Genomic DNA, 23,095 nt, shown 5'->3' on the forward strand with positions numbered 1-23,095 from the left:
CACTCCTTCAGGTAGATCCTGTTTTACTGCACTGTTGTTCTGACTACCATTCAAACAAGTAAGAAGTGAAATGACGTATAAAACCAAATGTGGTTTAAGATAGCTGTGTATTAAAAATTTGAATGTTTTCAGGTGTTGAGAAGACTTCTTTTAGTGCTGCCAAAAATGAGACTTCAAGGTAAAGTAATGCTTTTCTTTTAACTTGTATTCTTTTTTTGTGATTTATGTGTATAATGTGCACATATTGACTGTTTTCCAGATCGCATGTGTGTTCTCACAACAATACTGATCCTATTAATATTGTGTTTCTACATCAACGTGTCAAAACTCAAAGAAGCTGCAACACGATCATGTAACATGCTTTGGGATCACATGGCAGCATGTAAATATGATAAACATTTTAAATATGTTATAATACAGTCATCATTTTGTCTAAGGGCTGTTTTATATTCCAGATGAAGTTCTTGGTGTTGATACAGACTGTGACATTCAGGGTAAGCTTAAATGGGTAGTTCACCAAAAAATGTAAATTGTCTTTTTATTTACACACACTCAAGTGGTTCTGAACTGTAATGAATTGTTATGGTAGGAGCAAAAATTAAATATTATGAAAGTCAATGGCTGTTTTTTAAGCATTTTTTAGGATATCTTCCAACAGAAGGAAGAAACACAAGCCGATTTGTACCAAATAGAGGATGACTAAATAATGACTTTTTTATTTTTTATTTATTTATTTATTTATTTATTTATTTATTTATTTATTTATTTATTTATTTATTTATTTATTTATTATTTTTTGGATGAACTTTATAATATAATTTGATATAATTATATAATATAACTATATAATATAATTGTGTACATTTATTTATGAGATGGAATGTCATTCCTTTTTTTATTTTTTTTAACTAACCATTTTTTTCCTCTTTGTGCAGGTTTGTTTAAGCCTCACATGGGTTGCTGTCCACATAAACAGTGCCCTGTCAACCACTTCTCTTTTCATCTCCACAGTGGTGTAGCCGATGTGGTGGCTGCAAAGATTTGTTTAAATAATACCGTGTAAGTACTGTTATTTGATAATCATGATAGATGAACTATCATGGATAGTGGTTAGTTTACTCCAAAAATTAAAGTTAAATTGTGAATATTTCTTCAAACAAACGACTGTATTATAAAAAAAAAATGTATACTACTTAGAAAATAAAAGCTAAAAAGTCATTATTATTATTCATAAAATTTTATATTATATATTAATATACAATTATATGTTATATTGTTTTGTAATTTGTTTTATATATATATATATATATATATATATATATATATATATATATATATATATATATATATATATATAATTTAATATAATATATAAAATACAAAAGAATATAAAGATTTAATTAGTAACTTAAGCATACTACCATTTTATTGAGATTGACAAATTTACATTTTCTTTTGAATTTTTGCAAGAGTCGTAGCAATTTTTATTTTATTTTAATTTAGTTTTTACCTTTTAATACCATATTTTGAAAGCTTAGAGTCATAAATTTTGTGCATATTTAAGTTTTTTTTTTTTTAACAACATATCTGTTGTATGACTTTAAAATGCTCATAAAAGTAAATATTGCATTGTATTTTAAACTCAGAAAATGAATGGTTAATTTTTGTGTTTCAGAATGTTAAAACCCTTATTAGTACTTTTGTGAAGAGCTTATTTGTACTAGGTTTCATATATGCAGGACTAATACATTTTAATCATGTTAAGTTGTATTGAATGAGTAAATGTTCATTTTGGATTTAAGTAATAAGCAGAAATGTTCTTCTCTGCAGCGTCATGGGTGGCATCAGGAATAATGCAGGACAAGGACTGAACATTGTGTTTGCAAACGGTCAGTTTTGTAATTTAACAGAATTAAACATATTTTTGCATGTTTAAATAAGTTTATGGAGAAAATTGTATTCTATGCTAATTCTAATTCTATGCTGTGAAAAATATATGATCAGTTAGTCCTGATAGCACATGTTTTTAGTTCATTGAAGTCAGAATTATTAAACCCCCTTTTAACTTTTTTATATTTTAAATATTGGCCAAATTATGTTTAACTGAGCAAAGAAATTTTCACATTATGTCTGATAATATTTTTTCTTCTGGAGAAAGTCTTATTTGTTTTATTTCGGCTAGAATAAAAGCATTTTTTTTTTACACTTTAAGATCAAAATTATTAGTCCCTTTAAGCTATATTTGTTTTCGATAGTCTACAGAACAAACTACGTTATACAATAGCTTGCCTAATAACCATAACCTGCTTAGTTAACCTAATTACCTAGTTAAGCCTTTAAATGTCACTTTAAGCTGTATAGACGTATCTTGAAAAATATCTAATCAAATATTATTTACTGTGATCATGGCAAAGATAAAATAAATCAGTTATTAGAGATGAGTTATTAAAACTATTGTTTAGAAATGTGTTGGAAAAAAACTTCTCTCAGTTAAAAAGAAATTGGTAAAAAAAAAAAAAAAAAAACAGGGGCTAATAATTCTGACTTCAACTGTAACTTATTAAACTAAGTTAATCTTATTCTAACCTAATTTTAAAAGTTATGCAAGCTGTTTTAAGTCAGTTCAACATAATAGAAGTTTAAGTAAGGTTAATTTGATTCAGCTTAAAAATTTAAGGCATCCAGGTTTTTTTACAGTGTATGAAAAAAAATGTTTTTTATGTTTTGTGAATTATGTTTTATTTTATTTGTTTTCCCTGTTTATATATGCCTTTGAAAAAATGACTTTTATTAACATTTTTAATAGTTCATACTGATATATTGTCTGGGTTGGTGTCGATTATTACTGCCAGTACATTTTCTGTTATGTTACAGACTTTTCTCTGCATTAATTGTTGAATTATACTATTTCAAACTACTAAAATTTCAATTAAAATCACTTTAAATCACTTTACAGAGCAGAGATCAACATCCCATAATTAACAGTTAGACAGAAAACCCTTGTGAATAACAAAATACAGAAACTGTTAATTAACTGATTTTTTTTTTTTTTTACAGTAATTTGTATTTTTTTTTTTTTTTTTAGGTCAAACTGGTGAGGTTTTAAGAAGTAATTACTTTAATATGGAATCTGCAGGTGAGACTTACAAGAAATCAAATGTATGGTTCACCCAAAAATGAAAATGTACTCACCGTTTACTTGTTCCAAAACAGTTTTAACTTTTATTTTCTGTTAAACACAAAAGAAAATCTTTTAAAGAATGTTGGATATAGTGAAACCAGTTTAATTCAGTTGAATTCTTCAAAATATCTTTACTTGTGTTTAACAGAAGAAAGAAACTCGAAGTGGTTTAGAGCAAGTGAATTGAGAGTAAATAGTGACAGAGGTTTTCATTTTGGGATGAACCGTCCCTTTAAATCTGTATGACATGAAGTTAAAATATATTTGACGTATGGAAAAGCTTCATTTTTTCTCTGCAGATCCTAAGAATTTACTGGCCTTTCTAAAGACACTAAAGCCAGGAAATATACTTCTTGTGGCTTCACACATGGACCCTACACCAAAGTAAAAAAAAAACTGACAGCCTTCACACACCATCAGCAGGATTAACACTGGTTGAATTATTAATACATGTCTCTTTTTCAGGCTGACTGATGAGATTAAAGATGCATTTACTGCGCTGGGCAGCACGATGGTCAAATCACTGAAGCCAAAAGACAACTGGCTGTTTGCAAGCACTTATGGAGAAATTAAAGCCAGTCGTTTCGAAAAAGTAGGAACTATTTTTTGTTTATTTTTGTTTTTGTTCAGACACTGCAAATAAATAGGCTAAAACCATATTTTCACAGTTTACTAAGAATTGCAAACATTTTTATTTGTATAATGTGTTTTAAAATGTTGTTAAATATGCAAATGAGGAATTATTTCAATAATTATTCACTAATTTGCATAGTATTCTAGCACAAAACAATCTGAATACCGGATGGATTTTTTTTACATAATAATGTCATGAACTTCGATGATATCTGTTTATCACTTCATAATTCAGACATTTTGTAGAATATAGGGCTCTATTTTGACGGTCCATACGCAAAGTGCAAAGCGCAGGGCGCAAACGCTTTCAGGGCATGTCAGAATCCACTTTTGCTAATATAACGACGGAAAAATCAGCTTTGCGCCATGGCGCATGGTCTAAAAGGTGTGTTTTGAGAATAAACCAATCAGAGTCTCATCTCCCATTCCCTTTAAGAGCCAGTGGCGTCGCGCTATAAGCGCATTTTTTATGTACATGGCGACTTTGTAAGTGGATAAACTGAGCATTTCACTTGCAAGAAAACGGTTAAACAGCATCTGCAGCGCGAGAATGAGAGATAAGGCATCTCATAATCTACTTTCACTTTTGCTCTCGTGGATAGGGACACGTGTTGTACAGACATTAATTAGCCTATAAATAATTAATTTTGTTAAGTGTAAAGATTTGTTTCAAAACTATTTCTAAATTCAGTTTTAATTTCCAGCAAACTAATAAATGAACAATAGTAACCAAGTGTGGTCAAAAACCTGAGTTGTAAAATACACATGCTGTGCCCCATATGGTGTGAAACCTGACAGGTGGGCAAATCTAAACTTGTTTTTAATAAAACAAATATAAATATGGATATAATAAATAATACTGATAATAATGATAAAATTATACAAAAGCAAATTTTTATGAATAAATTTAAAAAGCCTCCCGAGATGAAGAAGGTATGAAAGCAGGGGTTTTTAAATTTATGTAGGCTAGAAAATATGTTTTGTAATATTTTAATCCTTATATTTATATCCTTAATATTTTAATTCTTTTTTATATGTAAAGATGTTTGCGTATTGCTCTACTACTTGTGTGTATTAAGCAATGTGTAAGCGAGGCGCAACTCTACGCTGGACAATAGACCGGCTTTGTTTTGGTCTATTGAAAAATGTAATATAGTTTCTCAAAATAGCAACGCGCCAGCAATGCGCCTCAGTACGCCTTCCTTTTTAGACCAGAACGCCTATGGGCGCACATATGAGCACAAATGCATTTGCTATTTAAGCAGCGTGGCGCAAAACATTAAAACAACTCTTGCGCCAAGCTGAAACTAGCAAACAACAACTGCGTTGCACCTTGCGCCACATTGTGCCGGGTGTATGATAGGGCCCATAATGTTTAGAATAAAGATACAAATAAAGTGCAGATTTATGGCTCAATGCAGGAGAGAGAAAGAAACACATTTTGAGAAAACAGCCTTTAAAAATGTGTATTGGGCTTGAAATCTACAGACACAAATGGATAAAGTGTGAAAAAATAAACACTTCATTGTATATTCTGGATGTTCTTGTTAAAAAGTTTAAAATCTCAAAAATGACAAGTATTTAAAAAATGTATTTGCCTGCAGTATCTCGCGCTACAATTAACCCTTTTGTGCCGTTGGGGATGTTTTCATCCAATCTGGGGTGATTTTGAGTCTTTATTTGGCCATAACTTTTTCTGTGTTTTAACTAGTAGAATTATTTTTGGTAGAATTTTGACACATTTTGGGAAAATGCTTTGAATATATATGTAAAAAAAAAATTCAACAATACACTCTGAGCAAATTGACTACTCTTTTATTATTTTAGGGATGAAAATATTCACTAAATTAAACTACTGTAAAAATGCTTTTTTTTTTTGCATGAATCGGTTAATCATCCTCAGCCCTGAACAAAACTACTAAGTTGCTTAGAAAATTACAGCATTTTAAATCTTTAATGCAACGTTCACAAATGATGTCACTGATTTGCTGAAGAAAACACACAAAACGATGTATTTTTAATATAAAAAGTAATTGTGGACTGGAAATTTATCCCAGTCTTGGACATGTGAACGGTTAGTAACAACAATACCTTTGACGCATTGTTAGATTTTCATGTTTTCTCCCTAATTTACTATTGGTGGCTGTTGTTGCCCCATTGACTTCCATTATAACCACATTTGATGGTGCATAAATACAGTCTTTGTTTTTGTTTACTCCGTGTAGTTCTGAGAGCTGAGATGCATATTTAGATTTTCTCAGACACATCAAGGTAAGTGTGTAAATGTCACTCTCACATACTCACAGACACACATACACACACTTTAATTTGCTGTTATACTCCTTAAAAAATCCAGAAACTAAGCTTTTTTGAAAGGTTTTGCAATCAAAAAATGTGGTTATAATAGAAGTCAACAGGGCAAAACAACCAGTAACAGTAAATTAGGGAGAAAAAAATGAAAATGTTATGCTGCACAAAAAAAACTAACAATGCAGCAAAGGCAATGCTGTTACTATTACTGTGATAAGAAGTTAAACAAAATCAGTCCACAATTACTTTTTATATATAAAATTTTTTTTTTTTTTTTTTACCAAATCACTGACATTATTTATACATTTGGCAAATAACGAGTTAAAATCCTGTTATTTTATAAACAATTAAGTAGTTTTGAAATTTATGCAAAAAATGTAAACAAATATTAATCTCATGCATTCTTACAGCAGTTTAAATTAGTGGATGTTTTCATCCCTAACATAAAAAAGGGTAGTCAATTTAAACAGTGCATAAGGGGTTAATTAATTATTCGAGTTAAATTTTATTGAATACGCCTTTTAAAACACCTATTACACTGTATTATTTTAGTTTTACGGAGTATTTTTGTTGCCTTAAACTATTGTTGTTTAACATTTACTTCACTGTACTGTATGTTTGAGATCTTTTGTACAGTTTATTGCAGGTTCACAAAATACAAAAATAACCAAAACATGAACACTAGAACCTGACTATGAACAGGCTTGACAAACTAGCTTCAAAAACAAATGTTAGTCTAACCTAGAACAGGCGTGACTTTTTGTTGCTTGAAATACAATTAGACTTGTAAAAAAAAAAAAAAAAAAAGCTTTCAAACAGGTTTGTCAAGGAAATATTTCTCATGGTTATAATAGCAAACAAAAACAATGCAATTAGAATATTTTTTTGTTTCTTGGAATAAAATAAGCATTAACCAAAATGAAAGAGTAAAATTATAGTTTTTTTTTATTACAGCTGGTTTAAATATTTTTGCAGTGTTATTTTAGTTTTCTAAAATATTATATAAAGATTTAACTAAAATTTGTAATTGAATTTAATGAATGATTGAACGTTTAAATCATTTAATTCATAAAATTAAAACCGTTGTCACTTGAGATAATTAAATACTGAAATAAAATATATAAAGACTTATTTTAATTACAAATATTTTTAATTAAACTAGTTGCCAATTAAATATTTTTTAAAGTTTTAATTAACTTGATGCACAGAAACAATGTTTGAACATTTTATATCATAAATATACATGAGTTGCAATGCGATGCGGCTGTATATCAGCACTGATGGGAGGCTGGCAATATACAGCCATATTGCAGCTGCTAAAACAGTTCAATGGCATAATCATATGTATAAATAAGAAAATCAAACATGGAGAGTCTTAAAAATCTTTTGTATAAGGAACTACTTTCTTCCGCCATTCAATCACATTTGCAGCTGATGTCAGAGCAGCAGAAACCGTTACTAGTTCACAAGGGTCACTTAAGGGCTAGCAGTTGAATGATTCTCTATCGTAATGAGTCATGACTAAAGTAATGACAAAACATTTGATTTTGCTGACATTTTAAAATTATACATTTACATTTACATTTACATTTAGTCATTTAGCAGACGCTTTTATCCAAAGCGACTTACAAATGAGGACAAGGAAGCAATTTACACAACTAAGAGCAACAATGAATAAGTACTAAAGGCAAGTTTCAGGTCTGTAAAGTCTAAGAAGGGAAGTGTTAGTAGTTTTTTTTTTTTTTTTTTTTTTTTTTTTTTTTTTTTTGTACAATTAGTGTGATATTCAAAGAGGCAATTGCAGCTTAGGAAGTGAAGTGGAGACTAAATAGTTGAGTTTTTAGTTGTTTCTTGAAAATAGCGAGTGACTCTGCTGTTCTGATGCAGTTAGGGAGTTCATTCCACCAACTGGGCAGATTGAGCGTGAGCGTTCGCGAAAGTGATTTTTTCCCTCTTTGGGATGGAACCACGAGGCGACGTTCATTCACAGAACGCAAGTTTCTGGAGGGCACATAGATCTGCAGAAGTGAGTGCAGATAAGAAGGTGCTAGGCCAGAAGTCACTTTGTAGGCAAACATCAGAGTTTTGAATTTGATGCGAGCAGCAACTGGCAGCCAGTGCAAACGGACTAGCAGCGGAGTGACATGTGCTCGTTTAGGTTCATTGAAGACAACTCGTGCTGCTGCATTCTGGAGCAGTTGAAGAGGCTTGATAGAGTTAGCTGGAAGCCCAGCTAGTAGAGAGTTGCAGTAATCCAGTTTGGAGAGAACAAGAGCTTGAACAAGGAGTTGAGCTGCATGTTCAGATAAGAAGGGTCGGATCTTTCTGATGTTATAGAGTGCAAATCTGCACGATCGAGCAGTTCTAGAAATGTGGTCAGAGAAGTTTAGTTGGTCATCAATCGTTACTCCAAGGCTTTTCACCATTTTGGATGCAGTAATGGTTGCCCCATCCATCTGGATTGAAAAGTTATGGTGTAGAGTCGGGTTGGCAGAAACTACAAGCATTTCCGTTTTTGCGAGGTTCAGCTGAAGATGATGATCTTTCATCCAGTGTGAAATATCCAACAGGCAGGCTGAGATACGAGCTGGAACCGAGGGATCATCAGGATGAAAAGAGAGGTATAGCTGGGTGTCATCAGCATAGCAGTGGTAGGAGAATCCATGTCTCTGGATGACTGGTCCTAGAGATGATGTGTAGATGGAGAAGAGAAGTGGCCCAAGAACAGAGCCTTGAGGTACCCCAGTGTTTAGATGCTGTAGGTTGGACACCTCTCCCCTCCAAGACACCCTGAATGACCTGTCAGAGAGGTAAGATCTGAACCATTGTATAACAGTGCCCGCAACGCCCAGTGACTCAAGCGTAGATAGCAGGATCTGGTGGTTGACAGTGTCAAAAGCAGCTGACAAGTCCAGCAAAATGAGGACTGATGATTTAGAGTCTGCTTTAGCCAGTCTGAGATCCTCCACGACCGAGAGCAGGGCAGTCTCAGTTGAGTGGCCTTTCTTAAAGCCGGATTGCTTGTTGTCCATGAGATTGTTTTGAGTAAGAAAGTCCAGAACTTGATTGAACACTACTTTCTCCAGAATCTTGGCCATGAATGGAAGCAGGGATACTGGTCTGTAGTTTTCAAGTAGCGTATGGTCCAGGTTGGGTTTCTTTAGCAGTGGGGTTACCCTAGCCTGTTTAAATGTAGTGGGGAATAAACCAGAGTCAAGAGATGTGTTAATTATGTGAGTCAGTGTTGGTATGACTGCAGGAGAGATGGCTTGCAAGAGATGAGAGGGAATGGGATCGAGTGGACAGGTGGTTGCATGGCTAGATAGCACAAGTTTGGACACCTCAGACTCAGAGAGCTGAGAAAAAGAGGTGAGTGTGTGTGGTGTTGGTGTTGTATCTTGCGTGTTTGTTGTAGGTGCAGCAAATTGAGCACTGATTTTTGCAGTTTTGGTGCAGAAGAATGTAGCAAAGTCATCAGTAGTAAGTGTGGAGGATGCGGGTGGAGGAGGAGGATATAGGAGGGAGGAAAATGTTTTAAAAAGTAGGCGAGGATTAGTGGCATTGTTGATTTTCAGACGGTAATACGTCTGCTTTGCAGAAGTAACCTCAGCTGAGAAAGAGGACAGAAGAGTTTGGTATGTTAAGAGATGTGCAGGATTTTTAGTTTTCCGCCAAATTCTCTCTGCAGCCCGAAGTTTTGAGCGATGCTCACGGAGAGCATCCGAGAGCCAGGGTGCAGGAGGACTGGCACGGGCTGGCCTGGATGCAAGAGGACATAATCGGTCTAGACATGATGCTAGTGTGGAGCAGAGTGTATTAGTGGCACTGTTCGAATCCAGTGCAGTGAGTTTGCGAGATGGAGAAAGAGAGTCTGAAACAATGGTGGATAGTCTATTGGGTGAGACAGATCGTAGGTTTCTGCGAAAGGTAACCAGTGTTGGAGTGTGTGGCGGCTCAGGAGTAATGTGGATGTTGAGAGACAGAAGGAAATGATCAGATATTTGTAGTGGAGTTACTATTGTTTGATCAGTGAAGCAGTGTCGTGTGTAAATAAGGTCTAGCTGATTACCTGATTTGTGGGTAGCAGAAGTGGGTATACGACTGAACGGCATATTCAGTGGGTATACGACTGAACGGCATGAAATGCCATCAGTCTACAGAGATTTGGCAGTATTCTCTCTTGCAATCAGGAGATCACAGTAATTATCACATCTAAATGACTTAAATAAAAACAACATTTATTAACATTTTAAAATACACTTTATTTTATATCTTCATGTTCAATTAAGTTGTACTAACTTTGTCATGTGGTCATGTTGTTTTCTTCTTTTTTTTTCCTTTTAATATATATAGTACATATAGTTTATATATATATATATATATATATATATATATATATATATATATATATATATATATATTAGTGTTTATGTTGTAATTTAGCTTTATTAATGAAAATAAGTGTAAAAGTTTCTGTTTATGTAAAGATTGATCGCCCTGCTAATGTGCACAAATATGAATATGTAAGTTGTTTGTTTTCTCTATTGTGTCTAGTTAATTCAAAATGATATGACGAGGAACGCTTATGGAGATTGGCCAGAGATGGGGGAAATCGTTGGCTGCTTTCCCAGGATAACTGAGACTGAATGACTGAATTTCAGATCACCACGTTTGGGACATTTCAGAAATGGGACATCAACAAGTCTTGTGTGCTCTCTTCCCTCCCTGAGCAAATAAAATGGAAGGAACTTTTTACTGTAGCACAAATAAGGAACATATAAAGGGAAAAAAAATTAGCATCTTTCTGCTGCTTGTTTCCAAACATTTTGGAAATTTTCAAAACAGTTTGATGTTATAAACCACACATTCAAAAGATAATGACAGAGACAGTTCTTTTCCCATACTGAATTTACTTCTACAGTATATGAAGGTAACAATGAGCATGTTTACATGCAAACCAATATGCAGATATAACTGGTGAAAAGTCTGCTCATTGAAGTAAGCTGTTGTCCTGGATTTCACATAAACCAGTAGCCGGTTAACAACGTTTTTTTTAATAAACCAGTTTGTTAGTGGCATCAAAATATAAGAATTTGCATATTTAACTGTTCTGTTGTTTTTCATTTTAAATATTAGTAGTTCCACCAAAAATGGATATTCTGTTATTAATTACTCATGTTGTTTCAATTCCCTGAGACTTTCATTCATTTTTGTAACACAAATGAACGAAAAATCCAGGGATTGGGAAATCCAGGAGCTCTCTTATCCTCCAAATACAGAAATAGTCCTGAGATGTTCAAAGTAGGGCTGGACGATTAATCAAATGCGATTTTCATGCACATTTTGTCAGTGAAGCCTGTTCCAGTAAACCTCCAGCATGTGCTTTTGATGGTGCAGAGTTTACTACAGGTCTCGTAGTACACTGGTAAGCTATGCAAAGATTGGATTTAATATTATATGTGATTTAATCAGTTAATAATGACATAGAGATAATCATTCTGTCATAATAGCAACTGTTTTCGAAGCAGTGAACTATGGCTCTAGTAAATGCTTCATTGTGTTTTATTATTGTCTACCCTAATCCCAAACCCTCACACTAACCTAAAAATAGTAAGTATTGTTGTAGAGTGTCACAAAAAAGTATGCTATATTGATGTGCACGTGCCCAACTCGTGCAATGCTGTATCCTTTTTAGACTTCTGCCATTTCCCTATTAGTACATTTGTAGGAGTTTGGGTTTCTGTGAGAGCGCACGCTGGCCTTCGGAGATTTGCTACAGATTACACCATTCAGTGCTTCACTGAGAATATTTGCATGACAATCCGTTTTGCTCAATCACGTTTACGATTTCAGTTCTATTACTTGCCCAGTCCTATAGTATTTCCAAAAGAAACCAAAAACATTGTCAGAACATTCCATGTGACTTCAGTGGTTTAACTGTAAAACAAAGCTCCAAGAACACTTGTGCCAAAAACGTCAATGTCTTCCTTTTCATTTCAGGTCAGGATGCTTGTTTACTATAGGCAAAACAATGTATTTCCACGAGAGTCTGCAGTGCAATACATAAGCATCGTATTGCCCGTAGTAAATGGGGATCCTGACATGGAAGACATAGACAAACAGTCTTTTATTGGGGGATGAACAAAAGTGTTTTTAATTAATAGCAGAGTTTTCATTTTTGGGTGAACTAACCGTTTAAAAAAGGCCAATATATTAACTTCTCAAGCTGATTTATTTTGACTGTACAGTATAGCACTTTACAGTATGTGAACATAGCCTAGAAGTATTTAGCTCAAAGCATCTGAGTTTGCAGTTAATTTTCTCCTCTTTCTGTAAAACATTTGGTCTGTCTGGATGAGCTTGAATTCGCAATATGGATGTTCACACCTGCAAGTTGATGCATTTACTTGCTGGGCGCAATTGGTATAAGGGTCATAAAAAAAAACATGTTGTTTGTTTATGCTTAAGCTGTTGACCTTACTCCAGTAAAGAAAACCACATTCGCATAACCATGTGCGTTGTCTGCTTATGAAGCATAATAGGGTTAAGAACGTGTCTGTAAACGCACTCACTGTTGATATTAACAATGAGGAGTGGAAAACAGGAAAGTGACCTCAGTTTTGACACAATAATCCCTCTTTTTCACTCTCCCTCCCTCTGCTGGACTGTAGTACCAGTTAGGGCACTGAATGCAGTCTGGGGATTGTGTGTGTGCGTGTGTTTTGGTTTGCTTGGAGGATGTTCATCCCCTCCAGCTTCTCCTCTTGCTCTGCAGGAAGATAGCTGGCAGAATCCAGCCGAAGTTGTGTTTTCTGAAGCAATTGGGTCATTGGAATCATGGGAGTTACCCATGGAAAGAAAGTAAGGATATTTTAATTCAGTTGAAAGAACTGTCTGTGTTTTTGGTAATGATGTTATAAATCCCTATCATGTTTGGAGAAGACTTGGAAGTGTTGCAAAAATGTATGATTTTTAGTGTTTAGATAGACTTGAATTTGTGAAATGTAAAGTGTGAGAGTGTTTCTACTGTTCAGGATTTTGTGCTTATGAATTTTCAACAATGTTTGAGCGTGATATATTTAATCGAAGCTAATTGTGTATATGCCTGAAAGTCTGCATTTGTTTTTTGGTATTATTTTTTAAGAATATATGAAGAGTTCAGATGCAAAAACCTGTAATCTTCTTTCTTCTTAAATTAGCTTTTTTCTTAGACCCCTGTGTATAGGTTTAATAATTTTACTTTTATAGTGATAAATAACTTCTTTCATTATCTTTAAAGTAAAATAACTGAACATAAACAGGAAAATAAAAAGGAAGCTGAAAAAAAGCTCATTACAGGAGAAAATTTCAGACAGCATTTAGAGGTTTTTGCATCTAAACTCTTCTAATATGGATAAATATTAATTATTATAGCTGTGTTTTTTTAGTATAATTTATACAGTATTAAGTATTATTTTATTAAGAGTTTAAATTAGCTTTCTATATTAAATATTTATAGTTTTTATGTATTTAATTATTTTTTAATTTTATGTGTGCTTGACATTTATTACTACATCTAAATTAATTATATTCATTATATTACATTAATTACATGATATACATAATTATATTACATTATGCATTAACTATATTCAGAACAAATTAAGGTCTACTTTTTAAATTGTTTTAGTATTTTTAGTTCTTCCATTCTTCTGTTAAGTAAATTGTTTCAATCTAGTTTGGCGACATATCTGAGGTTTTATTTTATCTAAAAGTATTTATTCAGCTGCAGTCTGTAACGTTAACCTAATTGTAACACTTTGATTCACTTCTGATTTGCTTTAGTCCAAGGACACCTCGTGACTTTCCCGACACAATCACATTCTAGATGGCAAACAGATTATGAAGGCAAAATGGAGAGTTTGTTTGGCAGGTCCAGTAATGAGGTGGCTAAATGCCAGCTGCTTCCAAAACCATTTTAGCCCAATATGATCAACTCAGCATGGTGTGAACACACACACACACATTCCCACAATGCCTTCCTTGTGTTAGCACAAGTTTCTCTCAACACACAGGACTATTGTCCTCTTCATCAACAGTTTTTGAGATTATTTTCCATAATTTGGATGAAAAGATAAAGATGAGATGTGTAAAATATTAGCATGAACATCAAAAAATCATTTGAAAATATTAGCATGGTCACAAACAATTGTTAAAATACCATGGGAAATAAGTATGTAGGTAAGGCACTACAATAGTGTTTATAGCATTATCCGATAAAAAATATTCACAGTAGTGCTAAGAAATTTCAATGTTTGTTTTTCTGTAATTTTGTGATTAAATATATTGACACATATTCATTTCTCCCCCACAGGCTGATCATAATCTTCAAAGTCATAATTCCGCCTGTGCTCAACCACTTATTGGACCTGGTGAATCAGGTTTTCTGTTTCCTTAATACGTTTTGATGCAGTTACAGGGCATAGATTAACCTGAAATGCATACCATGTGGTTTTAGTGTCCTGGGACATTTACTATCATGCCGTTCATTACTTTTAAAGTTAGCATTCCTCAAATGAACCATTATAAAAAAAATATATAATTGTCTAATAATGTGTTTTCTGAGTATTTTGTTTGGTAAGAAAATTGGGTCACACTTTACAATGTTTGTTAACACATTCATTGACTTGAATTAAGAATGAACAAAACTTGTACAACTTTTATTAATAATAGTTCAACATTTACTAATGCATTATTAAAATACAAAGTTGTGCTTGTTAACATAGTTATATTATGAGAACAAATGAACGACTTAATTTTCTTCAACTAATTTTAAAACAAAGATGAATAAATATTGAAAGGTTTTGTCAGTTGCTTTTTCATGTTGGTTAATGCATTAACTAACATTAACAAAGCTAAAGCTTATTGTGAAGTGTATAGACAATTAACAACAGGGGATTTAATCATAACTCTAATGTTACAGCAATAACATTATTTATCAATATGTGGCTCTTTTTTTATTCTTGGAAGCTGTACAAATTAAAAATGTAAAACAGGAAATACTTAGTACTATTGTTTTTGTTTACATCCCTCAAAATGGTTTATAGGACCACTTGTGTCCCATTTATGTGTAGTGTAATTTATGAAGTAAACTTGAAATGGCTTTATAGCAGAAAATTAATGTAAACAATCAAATTTAAGTGTCCCTGACAATTGGTGGTTCTGATGTCAGCATTCTTTCATTCACTTAACTCGTTGAAATGAATAATAACTTTTTCTCTTAAAGTTATTTGAGATTCATCTAGGCATAATTAATATGTTTTGTTATATATTATGTTGCTGGTCACTTTGACTCAAATGCAAAATTTAATTCTTATTTTTAAAACTTTAATTTTATTTTAATGTATAAACAATTGTGTAAATGTCCTTTTGATTTTACTGTGTTTTTGTCCACATAAAATCAGTCAACAATTTTCTCTACAAGATGTTCACATATTTACAATTTAAATAGGCACATTACAAATCTTTCATAGGGCCCATTTAGTGGATTAAACATAGTATAATAAAAACCACTGCTTTATTATTATTATTTTTTTTATTATTATTATTATTATTATTATTTTAGATAAATATTACAGTTAAAGGCTAAAGTCATGCGAGATGTCCTAATATTCTTCTTATACTTGTCTGATGAACTGTACAGTTATTCTTACACTCTTAACTTTTTTTACATTTAATGTAGAATGGTCTCTTTTGCTTCTCTTCCCCCGTTAGATTTAGTCTCTGATCTTGGATCTCTAATAGACCCTGATCAGAGGTGGGCAAGAGAAGAGGATTTAGACCACAGCAAGTTGCTTCCTGAGCACACGGACTATGAAGAGCTCATAAGGCCCAAAAAGCTCCACAATCCCATCAAAGCGTCCAAGAGCCACCGGGAGCTCCAGCGAGAGCTGATTATTACACACAAAAGGTGCAAACTGACCCAGAATTTGAGTTGAAAGCATGTTCACATTCTGAGGCATGAACAGAAGCTTAGTTTCAGCGGTATCACCTGACCCAATTCCTAATCTCTCTTCTTCACACATGCATTGCACTGGGATAGAGTTCTGTCCCACAGATGGCAGTAAAGGCAAATGTATGCATGCAGTTTATATAGTGTTCCTTCTTGTGGATACTCTTTAAAAAAAAAAATCAGAATATAACTGAATAGATGATTGCTAGACGTGCCAGCTAGTATCACGTAACCACTGCAGATTGATGGGGCAGGGTGTCCGTGGAGTCTTAAAAAGTCTTACATTTGAAAAACACATATTTAGGCCTTAAATTCACTGAAACATTGTCTTGTAGGTCTTAAATAATTTTAAACGGGTCTTAATTTTCCTTTGTTTATACCTTTCCCGGTACTTTGTTGTAGCTGGAAGGACATCCGCCGTGTAAAACATATGCTGGAACAGTTGCCAGTTAAATCAGTGACTAAGCTGAAGGAAAATGAATGAATGAATCGATTCAACACACCACCAACAATACATCTCAATAAAACTTTTAGCCAAATTATATTCATAAGTGATATTATAAGAATCTCTGTGCAGACATTTAGTTTTTAAAGAGTTGTATACAGCTAGGGTTTTTGTTTTGACAAATTGCTTAAACTATATAAGAAAAATATTAAATGACTAATTGAAATTAGTTTTTTAATTGGGCAAGTACATATTTTTCCTGCTTGGTTATAAAAATATCCTTAGCATTTAGTCATATAAGTCTGATCCTAAAAAGGTCTTAAAAAGTCTTAAATTTGACTTGATGAAACCTGCAGAAAACATAAAGATTAAACTTTGCTGTTAATTTACTCTTTATCAAGACATCTAAGATTTACAGTAGTTGATTTATGTTTTTCTTATAGAATATTAAAGGTGATTCATATAATGCAGGAAGACCTCTATAATGGCAGTTGAATATATAAGCAAAACTTCATACCTGCACCATTGAGGTTTTATAAAGTGAAAGAAACTGAATGTTGTTTACAACATTACTACTATCACCTTCAATCTACAGCTCCTACAAACCCAGTCTCAGTCACAAGATTTGCTATCAACATTATTGGATTGAAGCTTAAGGTGCATTCACATCATGTCTGAAATGCATTCACATTGTTCATGCCCTCTTAGAACTTTCTGTTGCAACCTATGAACCTAAATCTTACGAGAATGTCAACTTGCATCATGTGATCCCAGCAGGCTCATTTTGCTGTTGTTTTTTCATAGAACTGCATAATGCTGATCTTTAACTAGAATGGGCTGTCTTGCAGTTACTGCGACTGGTGTAAAAATCAACATTATTTTTTGTCATATATTTTGTCATTTTAATTAGAATTTAATAGTTTCATTAACTGAATAGTGGTCAATAATTGACCCAGCTATTAAATGTTCATTAAATAATAGTTGCAGTATTTTTGCATGTACTTAACATTCAGCCTTCACATACTGGATTACCTTTCTATTCAGTTGCATAAAATGGCTTTCTATATAAAATGTATAATAACCCTTTTACTTGTCTATCAGAGGAGTGGTGGTGGAGGAGAAGCCGGAGTTACAGAGAGTTCTGGAACAGAGGAACAGAGCTCAAGCTCTGAAACAAGAGCAAAAACAAGAAGAGGAGAAATCACCCCTGGAGCAGGAGTTACTGAAGAGACAGATGAGGTTAGAGAAGGTAAAACCTAAAATTGCATCCCTTGAACTATGTTAAGCAATGACCAAATCAGTACCTTATAGACAATATTGTTTGATTTATGCTAATAAGGCCTTTAAGTCCTGGGAAGCCATCCAAATGACCTGGGGTAATTTTCTAAACCCCAAATACAATGATAAACTACTGTCAATCACTTATGAGTGAAAATGTCTAATAAAAACTAAGACAAGCTAAAGCAACTCAACTCACTTTATTTCTATAGCACTTTCACAAATCACAATGGATTACCAAAGTGCTGTACATAAAATCAAATAAAAAAGCATGTAAAATATACATAAAACCAAAATACATAAACTCATATCACATGATTAAAAGCTAAAGAAAATAAGTGTGTTTTCAGTGACCTCTGAAAAGACTCAAAAGTTTGAGCTGTTCTTACTGAGAGTGGGAGATCGTTCCAGAGTCTTGGAGCTGCTACCGAGAAAGCTCTATCACCTCGACGTTTTAAGCGTGATCTAGGAACTTGCAAATAGAGACGACTCTTCAACACTCTTCGGGCAGGATCAGCTCGTTTTAACCCCTTCAGACCCTGCGTCCATTACAATGGACATCACATGACATCCCATTTTTCTGAAATTTGAAACATAATTCACGTCTGAAGGGGTTAATGTGGTTACCCAACACATCCTTCTGTCAAATCTAATAATATTTTCAATCTAGGAACTGCACTCCAGTGGCACAAGTTTAACCTCAGGTTGATGCATTAGGGTAGGGTTCAACAACCCTGTTCTTGAAAAAAAGCTACCTTCCTGTAGAATTCAGCACCAACCCTCTTCAAACACACCTGAAATAATTAATTAGGATCTAAAGCAGCTCTTGATAATTAGAGACAGGTGTGTTTGGTCAGGGTTGCAACTGAAATTTGCAGGAAGTTAGCTCTCCGGGAACAGGGTTGGTGACCCCTGCTTTAGGGGCTGTCTTGGTGTGAGGTGTCCAAGTTGCAATATCTAGCTACTGGAATGCTTCAGGGCTCGGTTCTAGGACCACGTCTTTTCACTATCCACATCCGGGATTAGCAAATTTTAGGCAAAAGGGCCACTGTCCGGCAGAGTTTAGCTCCCTATTCAAACACACTTGCCTGTAGCTCTCTAGTAATCTTGAAGACAGTGATTAGCATTCTGGTCTGATAATTTGACGATAGCTGCTCACATCTCAACAGATGTGTTATGTTTTCAGCCAACCCAAGACTTTGTCACAATCAAAAATTCTTGCACATTATTTGAGCCATCTGGTTTTTCAGATTTGCCTTACAATTTAGGACGATTAGGCCATTCCTATAGACCCTTTTTACATTTCTGTTTTTTTTTAGCAGAGGAACTTTATATAGTTGTGTACACTTACAGAGCAGTAAATTGGAAAGTACCACAAGTACAGCATTTAACATTCCAATTTGCTCAACTAACGGAAGGAAAAACACAAAGAAAGTGTTTTCACGACTTGCAAAAAAAAAGTTGTAAAAATAATGGCAGCAGGCAACGTGGTGGCGCAGTAGGTAGTGCTATCGCCTAACAGCAAGAAGGTCACTGGTTTGAGCCTCAGCTGGGTCAGTTGGCATTTCTGTGTGTAGTTTGTATGTTTTTCCCACGTTTGTGTTGGTTTCCTCTGGGTGCTCCGGTTTCCCCACAGTCCAAAGACATGCTGTACAGGTGAATTGGGTTTGCTAAATTGTCCATAGTGTATGAGTGTGAATGAGTGTGTATGGATGTTTCCCAGAGATGGGTTGCAGCTGGAAGGGAATCCGCTGCGTGAAACACATTCTGGATAAGTTGGCGGTTCATTCCACTGTGGCAACTCCAGATTAATAAAGGGGCTAAGCCGAAAAGAAAATGAATGAATGAATAAATGAATAATCGCAGCAGCCAGAAGAGAGAATAATTTCACATTTGGGATGCACCGAATTTTCGGCCACCAACATTTTTTGGTCGAAAATGGCTTAAAAGAGCAGTTTTGATTTTCAGTTTTGAAGAATAAGTCCCCATCCCCAGAAGTGATAACCCATTTTAACCTATTTCAATAATTTGTAATTAAGTTATTCTTTGAAACTTTTTAATATTCATTTTTGAATTGCAATGCAACTTTAGTGAGGTTAGTAACACAGTCATAGCCATGAATCCAATTGTACAGGGCATCCAGAAAGTATTCACAGTGGTTCACTAGTATAAGAATATAGAATACTATTCACTAGTATTCAGATGGAAAATATGAATGGAGTAGCTTCAGAACAGTTCGGTGAATGTCCTTGAGTGGCCCAGCCAGAGCATAGATTCCAATCCTATTGAACATATCTGATTTCACAGATCTGAAAATGGCTGTACACGGTTGCTTCCCATCCGACCTGATAGAGCTTGAGAGGTACTGCAAAGAGGAATTAGCAAAAATTCCCAAAGACCAGTGTGCCAAGCTTGTGGCACCATATTCAAGAAGACTTGAGGCAGTAATTGCTGCCAAAGGTACATCAACAAAGTACTGAGAAAAGGCTGTGGATACTTCTGTACATGTGATTTTTCAGGGTTTTATTATTAATTAATTTGCAACAATTTCAAAAACTCTTTTTTCACATGGTCATTATGTGATATTGTGTGTAGAATTTGACGAAAATAAATTAATTTAATCCATTTTGGAATAAGGCTGTAACAAAAATGTGGAAAAAGTGAAGCGCTATGAATACTTTCCCAATGCACTGTACTAATTATTGGCATAATTTATTTCGGTTTTCCCTTTTTTTTTTCAGTTTTCGGATTCGGTCAAGAATTTTCGTTTCAGTGCAACCCTATTTCACATTTATTCTCCTGCTTATTGACCTGCAAAATGGAAAAAAAACTTGCATAAGCGATGACTAGTATTTTGTACTTTGATACAAATTTGCAAAGTATAGTTTATATATGTACAAAAGCTTTAAAAAATCTAAATATTAAAAACCTTAAAGAATTTAACATGACAGTTGCAGTGTATCAACACCTTCTTATGAAAAGAGTCCATAGCTGAACATGCTACACAACTCCTTGTTTGAGTTCTATCCAGGCTGGACTATTGCAATTTACTCAAAATCACTTTCAAGGACTTTCACATTTACTGTTCTATGCAGGTGAAAAACTTGCTTTGATTACCCTTGTTTCTAAGTCAACATGGATAAAAACAAATGCTAAATAACTGAATGTAACCTTAACTACCTTTCTTAACCTTGTTCTCCCCAGTTTGAGAAAGAGGCTGAAGAGCAGAGGGAGAGGTTAAAGTGCGCTCCCGAGTTCATTAGAGTCAAGGAGAGTCTGAAGAGGACAGCGATCACGAGTGCTGCGGAGAAAGAGCTGTAATCACACGTCAGCAACAGCCACAGATTTGCAGCTGCAATCAAATTTATTCAGCCCCATTTACATGCAAGACATTCTGCTGCTGTGAACAAAAAGGTATGAAAACAGTTCAACCAAGGCATTGGTAAACTATTATAGAAGGGTTATTGATGCATATTTGACTGATTCTAAGGACAAAAGGCTTATGTGCAAAAAGGAACATCCTTAAATGTTTATATTCCAATAAAGCCTTATAAGAAGTGCTGACAAGCATGTCACATCTCTACTGGCACATCTCTACTCAGAAAAAGGGGTTGAATAATTTTGATTTGATTTTCCTGCTGAAAACTTCATTTAGTTTCAAAAGCTTAGAGTTTGGGTTTTTAATGAAATCAGGGAATATGAGAACACTATGTTGAGGACAGGAATGTTGAAATGTGGGTTTAAGCATGTGATGAGCCTTTTTGTAATAAGATTCCATGTACCGCACCTTATTTTGCACACAAAAGTTCAGAATATCTCCAAATATACTGTAACTGTCTAGATGTATAGAATTTTATGGTCTATATTTATATGTTAAATAATTTTAGGCATTTTAATGGTGTGTGCCTAACAAAACCCTGAGAGGGATAATATAATCCCATAGACACAATTCAATGTGTACCAGATTATTCGATATCTTATGTTGTGTAAATGTTTCTAATCATTTGAATTGTTCAAATTAGGGATGCTCCGATCGATCGGCCGAAAATCGGTATCGGTCGATAATCACGTTTAATGACTCGATCGGTACTCGCCAATCTGCCCAATCTCATGAACCAATCGCAGGGGTTTGTTTGTGAGTAGCAGTGTGTATGTTTGTATGTGCAGCTACCATATATTGTGCATAGCCCACAGCAGACACAACATGTGGGGAGGTAAATGATGCGTGGAGGTATCAGCGATCGATGCGCTTGCGTCACAACAGCTAAAATACAGATGCAGTGCAAGTTTTTTTACAGTCTATTGGCGAGACTCATGTGAGTGAAGGGTTTTTTTAAACAGCTGTGACACGAACGGAGCAATCGCTAAATTTCCCTTTTTAGTAAAAAAAGTCATGGATTTTTTTAGGTGTGCATTTTAACTTCTTATGCATCAAATATGCGCTCTTAACTTGTTCATGATTGAGGCATGCTGAATTCTTCTTTCAGTCTTTTTCTTCTTGCATTGTTTGTCATTTTTCTTACCAATTTGTTTATGCGTGTTATTATTTCTGTAAAGTTGCTTCTGGCCATGACATGTTCACACTTAAATAGTTAAAAGAGATGTGTTTAAGGTATTATATGCAGCATCCTTAATTTATTTTCTTAAGTAAGGCGAGATTTCCACTTAAGTATCATACTTGGAGGGAAAATGTGCTAAATGCATTATAAAGCATTCGAATCGGTGCTCTGTATCGGCCGATCACCATGACAAAGAATCGGTACTCGATATCAGCTGTGAAAATCTTGATCGGAGCATCCCTAGTTTAAGTACACTTTCTAGTGTTAGGCTTGATTTTCTGTTTCTAGCATGATAAATTAATTGAATAAATTAGCATGTCTATCTCTTGGTTTATTTTATCAGATTAGGAAAAAAAATACAAAATTGGATTCAAATTGTAAAGTAACAATCAGTATCATTGCATAATGCATTTTTTTTTATTAACATATATTGTTTCTCACCATTATCTTCTTTAAAATTGACCTATTTATATTTCTTTACATGGGTGACTTTTCACATGCAAGCCTTTCCACTGATCATAAATCACAAATCTCATGTGTATGTTTTGGCTAACAACACAAAACCTATTTTTTTGTAATCACATTTTGTAATAGTCTTCCAATAAAGGGATGTTTGAGATGTTTGGAGTGTATTATCTGAAAGTAGCAACCACAGTCTGCCTTTGCATAGCACTCTGATGTGAACTTTATTTGCACTG

The 23,095-nt window shown here is 34.1% G+C and overlaps 2 protein-coding genes across 18 annotated transcripts in view; both read left to right on the plus strand.

The window, feature by feature from the left end:
• The first annotated feature begins 11 nt into the window (after nucleotides 1-11).
• Nucleotides 12-12,633, plus strand: si:dkeyp-67f1.2. 3 transcript variants are annotated; one of them, NM_001366242.1, is given in 10 exon segments: nucleotides 12-58; nucleotides 133-178; nucleotides 260-382; nucleotides 456-494; nucleotides 936-1,059; nucleotides 1,831-1,889; nucleotides 3,086-3,136; nucleotides 3,481-3,565; nucleotides 3,647-3,773; nucleotides 10,679-12,633. In NM_001366242.1, coding segments are annotated over 9 exon segments (717 nt in total). In that variant the 5' UTR covers nucleotides 12-58; nucleotides 133-165; the 3' UTR covers nucleotides 10,775-12,633.
• The window catches only part of LOC555793 (actin-associated protein FAM107A), a 58,402-nt gene continuing 46,158 nt past the window's right edge, over nucleotides 10,852-23,095 (plus strand). For 7 of the 15 annotated variants that reach the window (XR_015494095.1, XR_015494092.1, XR_015494091.1 and 4 more), the window contains exons 1-5: nucleotides 12,750-12,985; nucleotides 14,478-14,544; nucleotides 15,878-16,073; nucleotides 17,662-17,809; nucleotides 21,043-21,252. Coding sequence is in view for 4 of the 15 variants with exons in the window: in XM_087257992.1 (XP_087114118.1) it covers nucleotides 12,962-12,985; nucleotides 14,478-14,544; nucleotides 15,878-16,073; nucleotides 17,662-17,809; nucleotides 21,043-21,159 (552 nt within the window). In the remaining 11 variants the exon portion in view is untranslated. Of the gene's footprint in view, nucleotides 12,986-14,477; nucleotides 14,545-15,877; nucleotides 16,074-17,661; nucleotides 17,810-21,042; nucleotides 23,017-23,095 lie in introns of those variants that run through there. The other 8 variants (XR_015494100.1, XR_015494099.1, XM_087257992.1 and 5 more) reach the window with 7 other exon arrangements.

Source organism: Danio rerio, chromosome 6 (genome assembly GCF_052040795.2).
Source record: "Danio rerio strain M-AB ecotype USA chromosome 6, GRCz13ab, whole genome shotgun sequence".
NCBI classification, from domain to species: Eukaryota; Metazoa; Chordata; class Actinopteri; order Cypriniformes; family Danionidae; genus Danio; species Danio rerio.